The sequence below is a fragment of the Calypte anna genome, chromosome 4, assembly GCF_003957555.1.
Source record: "Calypte anna isolate BGI_N300 chromosome 4, bCalAnn1_v1.p, whole genome shotgun sequence".
Taxonomy (NCBI): Eukaryota; Metazoa; Chordata; class Aves; order Apodiformes; family Trochilidae; genus Calypte; species Calypte anna.
The window spans coordinates 16225515-16240322 of NC_044247.1; the positions used below are offsets into that span (position 1 = coordinate 16225515).

Consider the following 14808-nt stretch of genomic DNA (forward strand, 5'->3'; position numbering starts at 1 on the left):
CCCTGCCTGGAAAACATGAGCAACAGCAAGAGCAGTCCTAGCAAAAATCTGCATCATTCATGTGTAATCAGACAATGCTTGGGAGATTTACAAAGGAGGGGAGGAGAAAACCACAGCGCTGCAGTCATTTGCATTAATTCCGGTTTTTCTTTGCTGTAGTTACTTTTACCTTTAAAAATGTAGCAAGTGTATGTTCCGTGCACAGCTTTATACACACTTCATGTTACTGGCTTTTCATTTGCATCCCACCACAACCAAGTAAAATCTGGGGAGTAGGTTGTGTCTGCTGCTTCCAACACACGCTTTCATTTTGTTTGGGTAATGTGATGTACATACATACAAATTAACTTAAAAGCATCCTCTGTGTTGTGGTTTGCTGCTTACCTCAAAGATGCTCTCCATGGTTCATCCTGGCTGCTTTGTACTATTCAGGCCATGCAAAAACCTCCTGGGAAGTACCCAAACACGACAGCTGGGAATTCACTAGGCAATCACTGCTTTACATCACTGACTTTTCTCTGATTCATCAGGAAAGATACACAAGCAGTTCAGCTGGAGCTCTGCATCTTCTTACAGTTTGGAGGAGCAGGGCTGTGACTGCTAACATAATTCAAACCATACTTTTGGATACTCAGAAGTTTGGACTAGTCTTTGGTTTGGTTTAGAGCCACCCTGTGCTCACATCTGAGTCCTGCAGCAAGCACAGGAGCCAATGTGTGACAGGCAAAATGGAAATTTCAACTTTATTTTACATTTGCACTGTTGGTGGTCCTCCACTCACAACCCTTGTGGTTCTGCAACACACTTAAGCCACACACACAAACCTAATTGTCCAACTGTGTGGTTTTACTATGCTAGTTTCTGTGGTTTTAGGCCCACAAACTTGAGCAAAGGCACATTGCAGCTCTGTTTGCCTGTGACTTGGTTTTTACCTCCCTCTGTCTTCCAAGTTTCCCAGGTATTCAGGTTCCATAGAGCAGGCAACTAATGTGAGGTGGGTTCTGTAGATGAGAAACACTTTTCAATTGGAATTTTTTACTAGACTTGCACTTTCAAAATTTCATCTTAATTACCTGGTGGCATGGAAGTTTTACCATAACAGCACACCTGTAATGATTTACTTCCTTACCAGACTTTTCTTGATGATGAACCAAAAATAAATGGACAAAAATAAAAGGATCTTGACGAATGTTATCACTAGTGGGAAAAAGACAAATCTCTTTACCTCCTGATGCTAGGAGAAAGACAGTTCAATGTAGACTGTTCTAAAAATCTGAAAGAAGGAGCATATACCAACTGGGAGCACTTTAAATATGTTTATTCAGCAGCTATCACAATCAGCCTCCAAAAAACTGGAGTCGCCTCTTGTTTCTGAACCGTGTCAAGTGATGGAAATGCCTAAGAACATTGAAGCTAAACAGTGCACTCCTTTCTGAGAAACAGACATGTCTAACAGGGATTAATCTCTTTGAAAAGGCAAAATATAAATATATACACTCTAAATTCACAACAACAGTTTAAACTCACTACGTTAATTCAAGTGGGAGAACAGTGGACAAATCCACATCATGTAAACTGCAGTCGTAAAAATCTCTCTGCTGTCTTTTCCTCAAACCCTGTCCAGTTTCCGTTTACATTCTGTGATCTGCCTGTTGCAGAGTTGAAATACAGAAGCATTGAAGTGTTGAATCTCAGGGGCTGTGCACAGAACTGGGAAGTGGGGTGATATTCTGGTCTCTACACGTTGCTCAAGGCATCCACGCCAGGAAGAACCTTGCCTGATAGTGGTTAAAAAAAACAAACAATACAGTTAAAAAAAACCCAAACACCTCCTCCCTCCAACAACTAAGAGTTACACTTCCAATGGCAACATTTAAGCATATAAAAAATAAATCAGAAATTACAGCTTGGCTCTACATACGCTCCTGCTGTGTGGCTCTTAAGGCATATGGGTCACACTGAAACTGTTCCATGCAGTAAATAACTTTTAGGGCTGTAGTGAGTGCATAGCAGAGGGATTCCTACTGTACCACAGTCATCAATTCTCAATTAATGGTGACTTTCTAGCCAAATTTCTGCTGGGGAAAGATCCAAACTCCTTACACATTTTTCTGTTAAGTTTGATAGCAAACAGGCTGGCTTTTGATTGGATCTTGGTCCAATCCCTAGTGGCATGTAAATAAAATTTTGGATGTAAGGTGGAAATTTTAAGAATTAAGAAACAAAGCTTCCTAAAATCTTCTACTGGGACCTAAACACCCAAGTCTAGATACTTTTACATGCTTCATTCCAACTGATGGCAGCAAGGAGTATCCTCATCTTTGAGTATGAGGGCCTAGATTGTTATTACAGTGCAATGTTTTCTAAAGCATTTTTGTCCTACTTTAACAATGAAAAGACCATTCTGTTGTGCTTTTTTTTTTTCCCCAGAAAACCTACCTTTAAGTGTTCAAGCTGTGTGGCAGTGCTGAATTTTAACACTGTTCACAACTTGCTAGTTTCCTGGGTCTCAGAGGGGTGGGTTTTCTTTGCCTTTTTTTTTCTTTTTTTTTTTCTGAAATCTTCAGAAGCTTTTCTAATTAGCTAGACTTCCGTTACATTGAAAAGATCACACACATAAACCCCCATTTTGGGCCAAAACTTAAGACAAGTTTGTCCTTCTGAATAAATCAGTTGCACAGGGTTTCCTCCTAGCCATCTGCATTCTTTCCCTGTACCATCACTCCCTAGGCAACAGAAACAAAAGCTTTGCCTCACACAGAACTGCTGGAAACCAACAGCTGCAATGCAATTTATTGCAGTTTCTCTTCTGCAGAGAAGTTGACAGCATTAGATAATTTACACATATTGGGAAACAGCTAATTACCAGAGGAAATGAAAACTCATTTAGAGTACAATGTAACTCATTAGAAGAATCCTGTAAATTCTCACCATTTTGAATTCCAAGAACCCTCGTGCAGGTTCTTAAGTTATCACTAGAGGGCCCCCCAAAACCAGGGAATTTCAAACAATAGCTGAAAACGAGAGGTCTGGCAAAAATTCCAGACTGTTCTAAGGAGATTTCCCTGACAGAAACTGAGCATTTTGGACAGTCTGGGGTTTGCATGGCTCAGGGGATCACCTACAAATGGGCCGTTTTATTTTCTGTTCCAGCATTTTTGGTTTCTGGGAGTAGCAGACTGTGCTGTTAGCAAGAATACTCCCATTTTCTTTCCTCTCTTCCTCCTGGAGGGCTACAAAAGAGCAGCAATGAGGAGCTACCTGCTCAAAAGCTAAGTGCAACTCCACGTGGTGGAACAGAAAGGACATTAACTCTATTGTTGTGTTTTCTTGATGATCTACATGGATAGGCAGAGCACCCAGAACTATGTGATTTGGTCAGATAAGTAGAAAGAACAGTTACCCTCTAGCAGTTCCAGGCTGGCACCACCTCCCGTGCTCACATGGCTAACTTTGTCCTCAGTGTTCCACTTGGCACAGCAAGTAGCTGTATCTCCACCACCTGTAGTACAATCAAAATTGATGAGACACACAAGAACCAGGCAGATGCTCAGCATTAATACAGACAGCAGTTTTTAAAGCCCTGTCTTGAAGCTGAAGAGCAGAGCAAAACAATTTGACGGGTATTTTTAATACAGTACTGACAAGCAGAAACTAACTTATTGTATGTAGAAAGAAGGGCACACACATCTACCTACCAATAATGGTGATGCAGCCCTTTCCAGTTACTTCCACCACTTTGTCCATAAGGGCTTTGGTTCCATTGGCAAACTTGTCCCACTCAAAGACACCAACTGGACCATTCCACACAATTTGCTTGGCCCTTCCCACAACTTCAACAAACTTCTTCACACTTTCAGGGCCACAGTCCAAGCCCTACAACAAGAGAAGGCACAGATGTATTTACTGCTGACCCTCATCCCAAATCATTGATGTCCATCTGGGATGGACAGAAGTTTCCCCCTTGTCCCTGGATTTGAAGCAGGGGTTTCTCTGTGTGCACACAATACTGAGCAGGGATTTGCCAGCAGCTGTGGCAATAGGGGGGGAATCAGCAGGGTTATTTATTTTCCTAGTATGAATAAGTAACTTTTAAATCAATGTCAGATGCTTGAAGCTTTGGTTCGAAACTTCTGCCAAGTTTGCTTAAATTCCAGTCAAATAAAAGGCATTTCTACTTCATTCAGATATAAAGGCTTTAGAGGAATTTTGCTGGATTAATCCAAATCTCACAAAAGCTCCTTTAAACTTCAAAATTCAAGACACACCACAGGGCTTCAATTTCATTAAACCAACACACTCTGCAGCTTGACTGCCTTCAGAAAAATTTACAGAGGACACAGTTACTCTTTTCTGCTCCTTTCAGGTGTCCTTTTCACCCTACTTCTGCCTCTTACTTCTTTTAGTTCCTTGCCCATTAAAACCCACCATCCAGCCAGCAGGAATGCCTGAAGCCACTGTGGCTTGCCCAGTCTTTGCATTCTCATCAAATTTGTCTGCAGTGACAAAGTCAACAGGCAGACTGATCTTCACACCATTCTTCTCTGCCTTGGCCATCAGGTCCTTGACAATTTTCGATCCTTCTTCATCAAACAGGGAGTTGCCAATCTAGAGAAATTATTTGAGAAAAGTAAGAAAGGGGCATTTGTTTAATTACTTGTCATTACAGAAGAGAACAGCAGCAGTCAAGCCAAACTATTCAGACAACAATCCTGAAAAGCCTCTTCTTAAAGCACCTAGCTAGACAGCAGCAGTCATCTGATTTTTGCACAGTGATTATCAATTAACTTCTCAGTGCTCCCTACTCTTGCAGAGTTGAGAGAGCCAGTTCTCAATACCACAACACATAAAGGGCATTCTGACTTTATTTTTTTAACCAGGAGCAGATGCAGAATTGCTCTTTCCATACCTCCATGTTGTTGATCACTTTGAGGAAGGTGAAGGCCATTCCACCACCAATGATCATCTCATTGACCTTATCCAGCATGTTATTGATCAGCTGGATCTTATCCTGAACTTTGGCTCTGGTGAGAGAGAGAAAGAGTGAACGTCACCAGTGCCCAAAATGCCTCAGGCAGAATTTACTCTCAAGTAAACTTTAGCCAAGGCAGCATAAAGCCTGACAAGGACTTTTTGAATCAAAGCTTAATTAATCAACTTCTAATTCAGTAATGCAATAAAAATTTGGCAACTTAGCAGGCCAGCATTAAACATCAACTTGAAAGATCATTATTCAGCCCTGCATTTTTTTCTTATTTAAATATAAATTTCATTTGGCACTTCAGAGCCTGATTTCCCCTGACTGCCCAGCAAGGCAGAGCAGAGGCAAGTGCTATGCCAGTCACTGTCCAGTAACACCATAGGCCCAGCTCCCAGAACATGTTTGGGTCCAGCATCCCACCACATTCACAGCCCAGCTTCAAACCATGAGAATGATCTGTGATACAGAACTGCCCTGCCCAAAACCTACTCACTGCTTTTAGTACAAGGTACCATTAATAATGGAACAGCAAGACCCAAATAATTTCATACAGGAATGGCAGAGGAGGCAGTACAAAGACACAAGTTGCCTGTCTTCCCTCTTGAATGCCACATACAGAATTTTTGTTATCTACAAGAAAGCTTTCATAGAAGATCTTGGGGAACAACCCTGAGCTAAACCTAGGCTGGCACTTATTGATGTACCACCTGCAGCTGTAAACCTTGGCAGGTAAAGAAGGAAAAAAAAAAAAAAAAAAAGCATTTTTCAGTATAACCAAGGTCAGAGAAGTATTTTAAAACTTTGTGAGGACTACAACTTCTTAAAAACTAGATTTATGGGTGCAAAAAGTCACATACTTCCATCAAGAACACAGGAATGTTAAGAGTGTCCCAGCTCTGTGTTACTTAGCTAAGTATTTTAATTCACCTGGTGAACTGAAATACACCATCATAAAACTACAGTGTCAAACCGGGCACACACATGACAAAAATCAGCAGCAATGGGAAATTATTTCTACACAAAAGGAATCATTTGCACCCTTGAGTTCCTTTGCACATGAGGTGCATCCAGCCCCAGGTGACCATTGCATAATGGCATCATGTCACCTTATTGCTGAGCCTGCAGGGTGCTTGTACTCTGCTTGTACTCTGAACTGGGGAGGAAAGGTCACTGACAATGTTTCAGGGCCACAGTTTGTATCTAACACCTCCTCTGGTTCATTGGTACAACAAACTGCTGTGAGCTGTCTCAATGTGGGGAACACAAGAGGTCAGGAGATCTGATGACCAGACCCTGATATTATCACAGAAGCAGACATGGTCAGTTAGCTCCTCTCCAATCCATATCTTAGAGATCTCAGGACTTACCTACAGATCTGAACTGTAGGGACAGCTAAAAGGCAAGCACCTGTTTGATCCAAGCCAAAATACCTTTTAATTTCTTACTGGGAGTTAAAGAGAAATATGGAGTCAGTATGTTATTCAGTCTTACCCTCCAAGAATTGCTAGGAAGGGTCTCTCTGGACTCTCTAGGGCCTTAGCAAAATAATCCAGTTCTTTCTTCATCAGGAAGCCAGCAGCCTTCTGTGGCAGATTGACACCTACCATGGAGCTGCAGAGATAAGGGAGGAGTGAGGAAAGGAAAAACATTCTGTCTGTTCAGATCCAAACACCCCTTCAGTCAGCTGCAGCAATGAATGAGAATAGCTCTGATTTGCATGAAAACAAACACAGGAGTTTTGTTTTCTTGGTTTGATAAGATGCCTGTATGCATTTACTTTCTGAGACTGTTTTTGCACAGACACATTGATATGCAAGACATTTCTAGTGGTAACTAGTGATCCCAAATGCTGAGGGGCAAACAAGTGTAGCAAGAGCAGAAGAGTCTTCCTCCACTTGCACTGAATTATGAAATGAAGCTCAAAGAGGACCACTGGAGTTTACAAGTAGACAGATCTAAATACACTCCATGAGAATAATCAATCTGGTCCTATTCATCTTTTGGAAAAGAATTCTTGCTGTAACTGCAGCACAATAAGTACTAAGCAAGTAATTTTTATGTCTTCAAAGCCTAAAAAGTCAATTCAAGTCTTGAAGAGTCTGTCTACTCTTCTGTCTACTGTTCCCAGAGGCAAACTTGAAAGAACACACACTACTATTGACAACTACTCCCACTAAATCCATTGTTCAGGAACAAACACAGCAGAAGGATAGTGGGATAAGCCCAAAAGGAAGTTAGAACTCATGGAGAGCAAAGCTGTGTGTGTTTCCCCAGCAGTTATCATTCTGCAGTTCTGCCTGTGGAAGGAAAATGGACACACACCTGTGAGCTCGGTGGGCAGTTCCAAAAGCATCATTGACATAGACATCTCCCAGTTTAGAAAGAGAGGCTCTGAAAGCTTCCACTTTTGCAGAATCAGCCTTGATCTAAAATGAGAAAGAATGATAAGTTAGTGGAGTTGATTCTGAAAATAAAGTCAGCAATTTGACTCATAAACCCAAAGCAAAGAAAGGTCAGCTGGAGAAACTGAGCAGTTCATTGTGTGGATTGTTTTATTTCATATGCTCTTTCTCAGACCAGTAGGAGCAACAAAAAGGTTTAAATGGTTTAAACTCCCCATGACTGCTGTTACAGGCCTGAGGACTCAAGTTGCTAGCCCACTGACAGAGCAGGTATGAATTGCAGCACAACCAGCTTTCTCCAGTCCCTCTCCAACAGATTTCCAGTTTTGTGCAGTGAACACCGGTAACACAAGGGTGTGAGAGACAAGAATAAACAAACTCATGCTTGGTTAAAGAACAGTGTGGTCCCAAGTGCCACAGGTAAAAGGATGAGAGCTCCTGGAGGACTTATTTAGCAACTGCATCAAGGATTAACTTATAAATAGCCTGCACACTACAACAAGCACAGTGAAAGCTGGAGATAGACTTAGTGTGTAGTGAGCAAGAACAGATGCATTTCTGTTAAAAGACTTTCTCCAGCTTCTAAGTAACTACTCGGACCTGGTTCACAGCCACTTGCTCTTGAGGGACAGACCAGACTGGGAGTCAAGTGACCACCTCCCCAAGTGCCTCTCTGCTTTACCAGCTCCCCAGCCCAGGCAAGACTCCTGTGAGCACCCAGACCTAACAGCACAGGGACAATGGCAGGGAAGGACTCTCACGTGTGCCAGATGGGTTCAGCACAGCTTTGGGAACCCTTTTTTCCAACAGCTTGAGCACAAGACAAGCAGAAGGGACTACACAGATTATAGAACAATGCTGTCAACTGCTCCTTCACTTGGTAAATTGTCTGGCTTTACACAAAAAGATTAAGTGCTCCTGTTAAAACCAGTAATATCTGTTAGCAGACATAAAAGGCTCTGAATGAAGGCACTACTACCACTTGATGTGCTGCCACAGTTTCCAAGCACCACTCAGTATCTGCAGCCTTGCACTGCATCACTACCTCCATGGCACTGGTGTTAGCTCTGTTAGGACAAGAAGCAGGTCTGTCAACAGCACCTCTCCTCTCCTGCAGTGCACACTCCCCTATGCATACCCCAGCTAATGAATCTGAGAATTACAGGAATGTGCAAAACCAAGGGGCTCTTTCCCCACACCAATAAATTCTTTGCCTTGCCACCATGTTGGCTTTCAGTGGCACAGAGTCCAGGGTGTGAATAATTCCAGACTTGCTCTGTTCCTCACTGCCACTAAAGACTCACTAGTTCTCTGAGCAACTTTTCAAAGCTACTGGAGTCTTGTGCCAGCCCATAAGAGCACCACAGGATGCCAGCATTCTGCTCCACACACTGGATCTGGGAGGAGCCAAGGCCTGTGTAAAGTAAGCAGGGTCACCACCAGCAAGAGCAGCAGCTGTCTGGAGCAAGCATTCTTCCTGACCTTCAAGCAAATGTCAGGGTGCAAGATAGCCTGCTTCTTAGTGAGTACTCTAAACAGCAGGCAGGTTTATAAAAGGGTTTGATAATCCCTACGCTGCAAATTGTTTAAACATTACATTAAATCATTAGCCAGATAATCAAGAAAGTAGATTGTTGCTGCTGGGGTAATAACACTGTCTCAAACAGGTCTTGCTTTTTGTTTGATATCCAAAAATAGTCTAAAGCAATTTATTTTCTGCACAGCCCTCTTTAACTCCTTTTGCCTTCTTTTACAAACTACTCCACCTTCAGCTGAGTCATCACTAAGCCTTTCACTTCAGCTGTTTCATCTTGGATGAAATTCAATTCAATGCATTTGACTCAAACTTTTGCATAGCCTGGTGCAGATGACCAGGCACGCTCGTTTGTCACAGCCTTCTGAGAGCAAAGTCCTAAACAGCATTTTTAGACAGGCTGCTGGCTCCTTGTCTACCTGCAGCAAACAAGGTAGTAAGACCAGAGCAGGCATGCACAAAAGCTAAGCTTGAAGTTTCACCTTGTTCCCTGAAGCATCCTTCCCTTTCCCTTCTTCCTCTACGTGGAATCGGAGGTTCTCCAGCAGGATGACAGAGCCAGCTGCAGGATTAGCACAGGCCTTCTCCACCTCAGGACCTACACAATCCTTCAGGAATAAGACTTCCCTGCAAACACAAGATACACACTGTCATCCCACCAGTGACTCTTCTTTTCAGGAAGGAAAGCACCCAGGTCCACGGGCAGAGAGGGGCTGATGCATGCTCTTCTACTTCACCTGCCCAGGAGTGCTTTAAGTTCCACAGCTACTGGGGCCAAGGAGAACTTCTCTGGCATGGGAACACCATCGGGGCGTCCCAGGTGACTCATCAAAACCACTGACTTAGCTCCATGATCCAAGCAGTGCTTGATGGTAGGAACAGCAGCCTTAATTCTGTAAGGGCAGAGAACAACAAATGAAACAGGATTCACAGAGTTTATCTGGCAAACTACTCTAGTGACCACTTGACACAAAAGCTGTCCTGGGAGCTGTCCCTCAAATGTGGCAAAATAAAGAGAACACAGGAGCTGGGCAGAACAGTTATTTAAGCCTGTACTACCCCTGGGGTTTACACAGCTCAGCCTATCCCTCATCACGAGACAACAGGGCATCACCACCAGTAAAGCTCCAAAAGGAACACTGAGGCTTTTTAGCGACCTGTCCTTGTAAGAACGAATGCTTACAAGACTAACCACACCCCCCAGAGCACAGCTTTCCCTGGGCAATTAACCCAGCCTATGCTTCTCCTGGGGAGGCCAGAAAGCAGCAAAAAAATTCTGCATGCTTTTGTATGTTTCACTGTTCTCCTCCATGCAACATAGGACACAGAAGTAAAATGCATTTTGCAATATCAATTCTGCTTATAGCTTGTAGAGAAGAAATGTCAGGACACATGTGAATGCTGCTGGGCTTCCTGGTTTAGTCTGCAATCCTAAACCAATAAAGAAATGATGGGGATGTTGAACAGAGAGAATACTGTGGTGAACAAAACTGGCATCTGCCTGCAAGTGACAGATAAATAAGACCTTTGATATCCCCATTTCTAAACCCCGTGTCTTTGTGTGCTGCACTAGAACAATTCTTCTACATAAGCCAACAAGTTAACACAGCCACAGAGTGACCAGGAGGCAGAACATCTTCTGGATACTAACAACAAATACAGCAAATTTTCACACACAGCTCAAGGGCTGTGGTTGTGGAATGGTCCTAACACTTCAACCGTAATTAAAGAATTAAGTTCTTTAATGTGGTGGATTCCCCACCTTGGGAAGTTTTAAGTCTCAGCTCAGCGGGGTGCTGAGTCAAGTCATATAAACAATAATATTATAAGGGTTGGACCAGATGATCCTTGAGGTCCCTTCCAACCTGACATTCTATGATTCCATGAATTTTAGGCTCTGTACAATTAAGAGACTTTGTCTATATGCTTCCCACAGCAGCTACAGTGAGAAGCAGCCTTGTAGTTACAGTGGTTTGCTAACAGCTGCAAGAGGTTCAATTAACTATTGTTGGACCTTCTTTGAGACACCTTTAATATTCAGGTGCATGAATGACAGCTTAACCACAGCAGCATAACAGGTGCTGCTAATAGAATTGGGCTAAAATCAGAGAGAAAACAGACTTTGGGGCTTGCCACCTGGGGTAGAAATTATAGCTCACCTTTGATTGTTGGTTATTTTGTTATCCTTCATAGGAACATTGAAGTCAACCCTGAAAAAAAAATAAAATTAAATACTCAAATTTTTTATGAAGAGTGAGAGAACCTGCTGGGAAAACTGCTTGCTAAAGAAAGCAATGTTACAATTAGAGTAAGATTTTTAGCTGTTCCTTGTACACAAGTTCTATTTTGAAATCAACCATTTCTGCTTGTAATATTAGAACACAAATGGAGAACAAATACCTGCTAGAGTAAATTAGTAAAGCTACATCACAGAAAATAAAGCTGAGAGTAAACAAGCTCCCCACAATCTTTTTCTTTTAAACAATGTGTCTTCAGATCACCAGCTAGGAGCTCCCAAGGGAAAGGCAGTGAATAATGAGAAGTGACATTGTGTTCCCTAATGAGGCCTCTAAAACACTTGGCTGTAGTAGTACAGCAAGCAGACAGGCTGCAGGAAGCTGTCCAGTTATTGCCTACAACTTCAACCTTCCCTTCTCTTTGAAGACCTCATGTAGAGCTAGAGGTGATTTCCCTCCTCCTGCCAGACAAGGGATGGATGGAAGGGAGGAGTTTCAGCAGCCATTTCTGACTGGCCTACCCTGTGCCCATGTGCTGAGGAGGAGCAGCAGGAAGCTGCGTTGTGTAACAGCCGAGGCAGAAATTACTCATACAGCTACCGAAGGGAACACTTGACCGACTATAACAGTGTATCAGAACGAGGAAAGTGAAACAACGGCGTTAAAGGCTACACTTTCGTCATTCTACATCTATATTAAAGAACAACAAAATTCAGGAAGTTGTTTCAATTCTCTTGCAGCCTGCTCAGCACCAGAAACAGATGGAATGAAGGACAAGAGGTGCCAGCAAAATAGGAGTAGCTGAGCAGAAAAAAGTTGAGCTGGCAGCCCCACAGTATTAATCCCCACAGTGGATTAATTCTAGAAAGGGGAAAGAAATACACCATTATTATGCTATTATTCTAAAATCAGAGAATAAAAGAATTGCTTGCTTTACAAAGCTACCAGGACTACAAAAGAAAGACCCAGCTCACCCTTCTTCCCCACTGCAGACAATTGAAATCTGAGCTCCTCTTGTGCCCTTTTCCCTACTCATTAAAACTTTGTAATTAGGACTGGAAGACAAGCAGGTTATGAATATGCCAAAATTATGATGAATATAAGAAGAGGAGGGGCAAAAAAAGAGTTATCGGTTATCAGTTAAAGAGTTATCAGTAGTACTGAGAGAAAGCACATGGTGCCTCTTTTCAGGGAAATGAGATGCAGGCAGGAAATGAAAAGATTGGCATCTGCTGTTTCACTGTTCTGATAGCCCCCCACAGAACTGCTAAGACAGGTATGGGCATTAACTGTCCAGGCTATGAGCTGCCTAACCCTTCCTCTGGCAATGCTAAAAAGAAAAAAAAACACCTAATAAACCTCTATCCAGATAGAAAATAAGCCTCATGGTTATCAGAATAAAAAGATCTTTTCTTGTACCAGATTCAGGAAGTCCACATGGTTTCTACCCCAGCTTCTTCAGTACTCATTATGTAGACGAGCTTCTAGTAATCAAATTTCTGGGGAACTACTTCAAACTAAGACGACAGAAGCAAGATTGAAAGAAAAAGCTCTCTGCACGGAAGAGAAGTTACAATTTTGCTACACCTACCTACTCAGCCAGCAGGATAACAAACAGCAGTCACATTATGGTGACCTTGGGCAAAGAATCCCACAATAAGAGCATTTCCAGCAGGGCGTGTATCACGACCCACCTCCGTGCCCTTATTATATTTGGCAACAATCCCAACGTTAGCCTTTCAGCGGGCCTTGATATTTTATAAACACGCTACGAATTCCTATTTTACAGTTCTACAGCAGGCCCTTCAGATTTGACTCGGTGCAAAAAGCAGAATTACTGTTTCATCGGGGTAGCTACTGGTTGCGTTTCTCCTCACCACAGCTGAACCAGCCCCGGCCTTACACCCCCTCCCCACCGAAAACACAGAAAATAATTTGCCTCAAACGAGAAGCCGCTGAGAACAGAGACGATGCTGCGGCCTGGGCAGAGGTGCGGGAAAAACCCACGGAGCCCCCAGCGGGGGCAGGGGCCAAGTCAGCCCCGCCGGGGAGGCCGCGGGCAGCTCCCCACGCTCTTCCCCAGCCGGGAGGAACACCCCGCGGCCTCCCGCCTCCTCACAGGGCCTCAGGACAAGGGCACCAGCGGCGGCGGCCCCGGGCACCGCCAGGAGCGGGTCGGGCCGGGCTCTTCCTCTCCTCACAGCGTGAGGGGACCGCAGCTCCTCACCTCATAACAACCCGCTTGCCCTTCACGTCCAACTTGTCGAGGGTGAGTTTGTTGGAGAGGGACATGGCTGCTCCGGGTAGTCTCAAGCTCCGCTCCGCTCAGCTCCGCCGCCACCCGCGCTCTGCCGCAGCGCCCGCCCGCTCCGCCGCCGCACGGGTCGCCCCGCCCCCGGACGCCTACGATTGGGCCGCACAGCCAAACGCGCCTCGCTATTGGTCAATCTGGCTGTCCGTCAGCCGCCTGCCCGCCCCCGCCGGGGTTCCTGTCACGTCCCGCACGCAGTCGGGCTCGGTCGTGGCCATTGCCGGAACCCCCCGGGCGGGCACCGCTCCCCTCAGCGCCGACCCGGGCCTGGAGGTCCGGCCACCAGTCTTAAATACATCTATTTGACGAGAACTAAAATAAAAAAAAGCCCATACACTGCTTTTCCTGGGTAACGAAGTCCAGCAGTTCCTGCAGGTAACACACAGCTATCCTGCCTGGCCTTGGAGCGATATTATTCTTCCAGCTTTTGGAAATAATAATAACCTGTTTGTTCTGTTTCCTCTTTAAATACTTGATCAGATTTCACCGCAATGCATCCTCTATCATTTCCAGTCTCTAGACATCCAGATGGGCAGTCACGGGTCTTGTTTGGGGGTAAATTACCAGCACAATATTTGCCCCATGTCTGTGCAGGCCCACGTGTAGTCTGTAATGCAGTGTAACAGACTGTAAACTGCACAAAACCTGTACAATTCCAGCCTTTCTGCTGCTCATTTTTTCACCACACATTGAGAACACAGAGACCGCTGAGAAAACCACAATGGCAAGCTGAGCACCTGGCAAAAATTGGTTCTTTGCTGACAGAAAGGCTAAATTTAGAGGAACAGCCTATGAGAGCCAAGCAAAGTGCAGGCAAAACAGAGGGAAACAAGCGTGCACTTACAAGAACCAAAATATGAAGGTGGATAGAGGGGCAGAGTGATGCAGCGGAGGAAAACACGCAGCCTGCACAGGCTATGGAGCAAAGGAACAGGAGCCTCCTGCTGTAAAGATGTGTCAGAAGGCTGGGAAGTGCCTGAATGAGCCTTGAAGACATGTTAAAGACGTTTACCCAAGTTATCCAGCAATCCCAACAGCAATAAAAGCTGAAACTAACACAGGTGGAAACAAACTAATAGTTTATTATCTGTAGCTATGAATAGCTATGAATTACATGTAGCTATGAACCCTATTGGTGTTCAAATTAAATCAGGTCCAGCAATGGTCTCTGTATTAACTGCAAGCTAAATCTGGAGTGTATTCTGGAGTCCCTCCTGTGAACCAGTAAACCAGTCATGGGCTTCAAGAGCCCTCAGGGTCCCTGTAAACCATAGGCCTGGATGGCACCTGAAGAGTCCCCCATGGGCAGGGACATCTGGAAGGATCAATGCTAATTCCACATT

At 44.1% G+C, this 14808-nt stretch overlaps 1 protein-coding gene across 1 annotated transcript; it reads right to left on the reverse strand.

Moving 5' to 3' along the window:
- Positions 1-1297: 1297 nt before the first annotated feature.
- Positions 1298-13523, reverse strand: LOC103528366 (phosphoglycerate kinase). The gene is made up of 11 exons (XM_030449467.1): positions 13382-13523; positions 11077-11127; positions 9655-9810; positions 9400-9544; positions 7304-7407; positions 6473-6592; positions 4910-5024; positions 4429-4608; positions 3699-3876; positions 3404-3502; positions 1298-1778 (listed from the first exon to the last, which is right to left on the reverse strand). The coding sequence occupies exons 1-11, from the start codon at positions 13444-13446 to the stop codon at positions 1738-1740; spliced, it is 1254 nt and encodes a 417-aa protein (XP_030305327.1). The 5' UTR covers positions 13447-13523; the 3' UTR covers positions 1298-1737.
- Positions 13524-14808: the final 1285 nt, after the last annotated feature.

Coding starts and splice junctions, on each gene's coding strand:
- LOC103528366 (XM_030449467.1), bottom strand. CDS start 13,446: ATGTCCCTCTCCAACAAACTCACCCTCGACAAGTTGGACGTGAAGGGC. Junction 6,593..7,303: donor ACTGCCCACCGAGCTCACAG/GTGTGTGTCCAT, acceptor TTATCTCTGCAG/CTCCATGGTAGGTGTCAATC. Junction 5,025..6,472: donor TTCCTAGCAATTCTTGGAGG/GTAAGACTGAAT, acceptor CTCTCTCACCAG/AGCCAAAGTTCAGGATAAGA.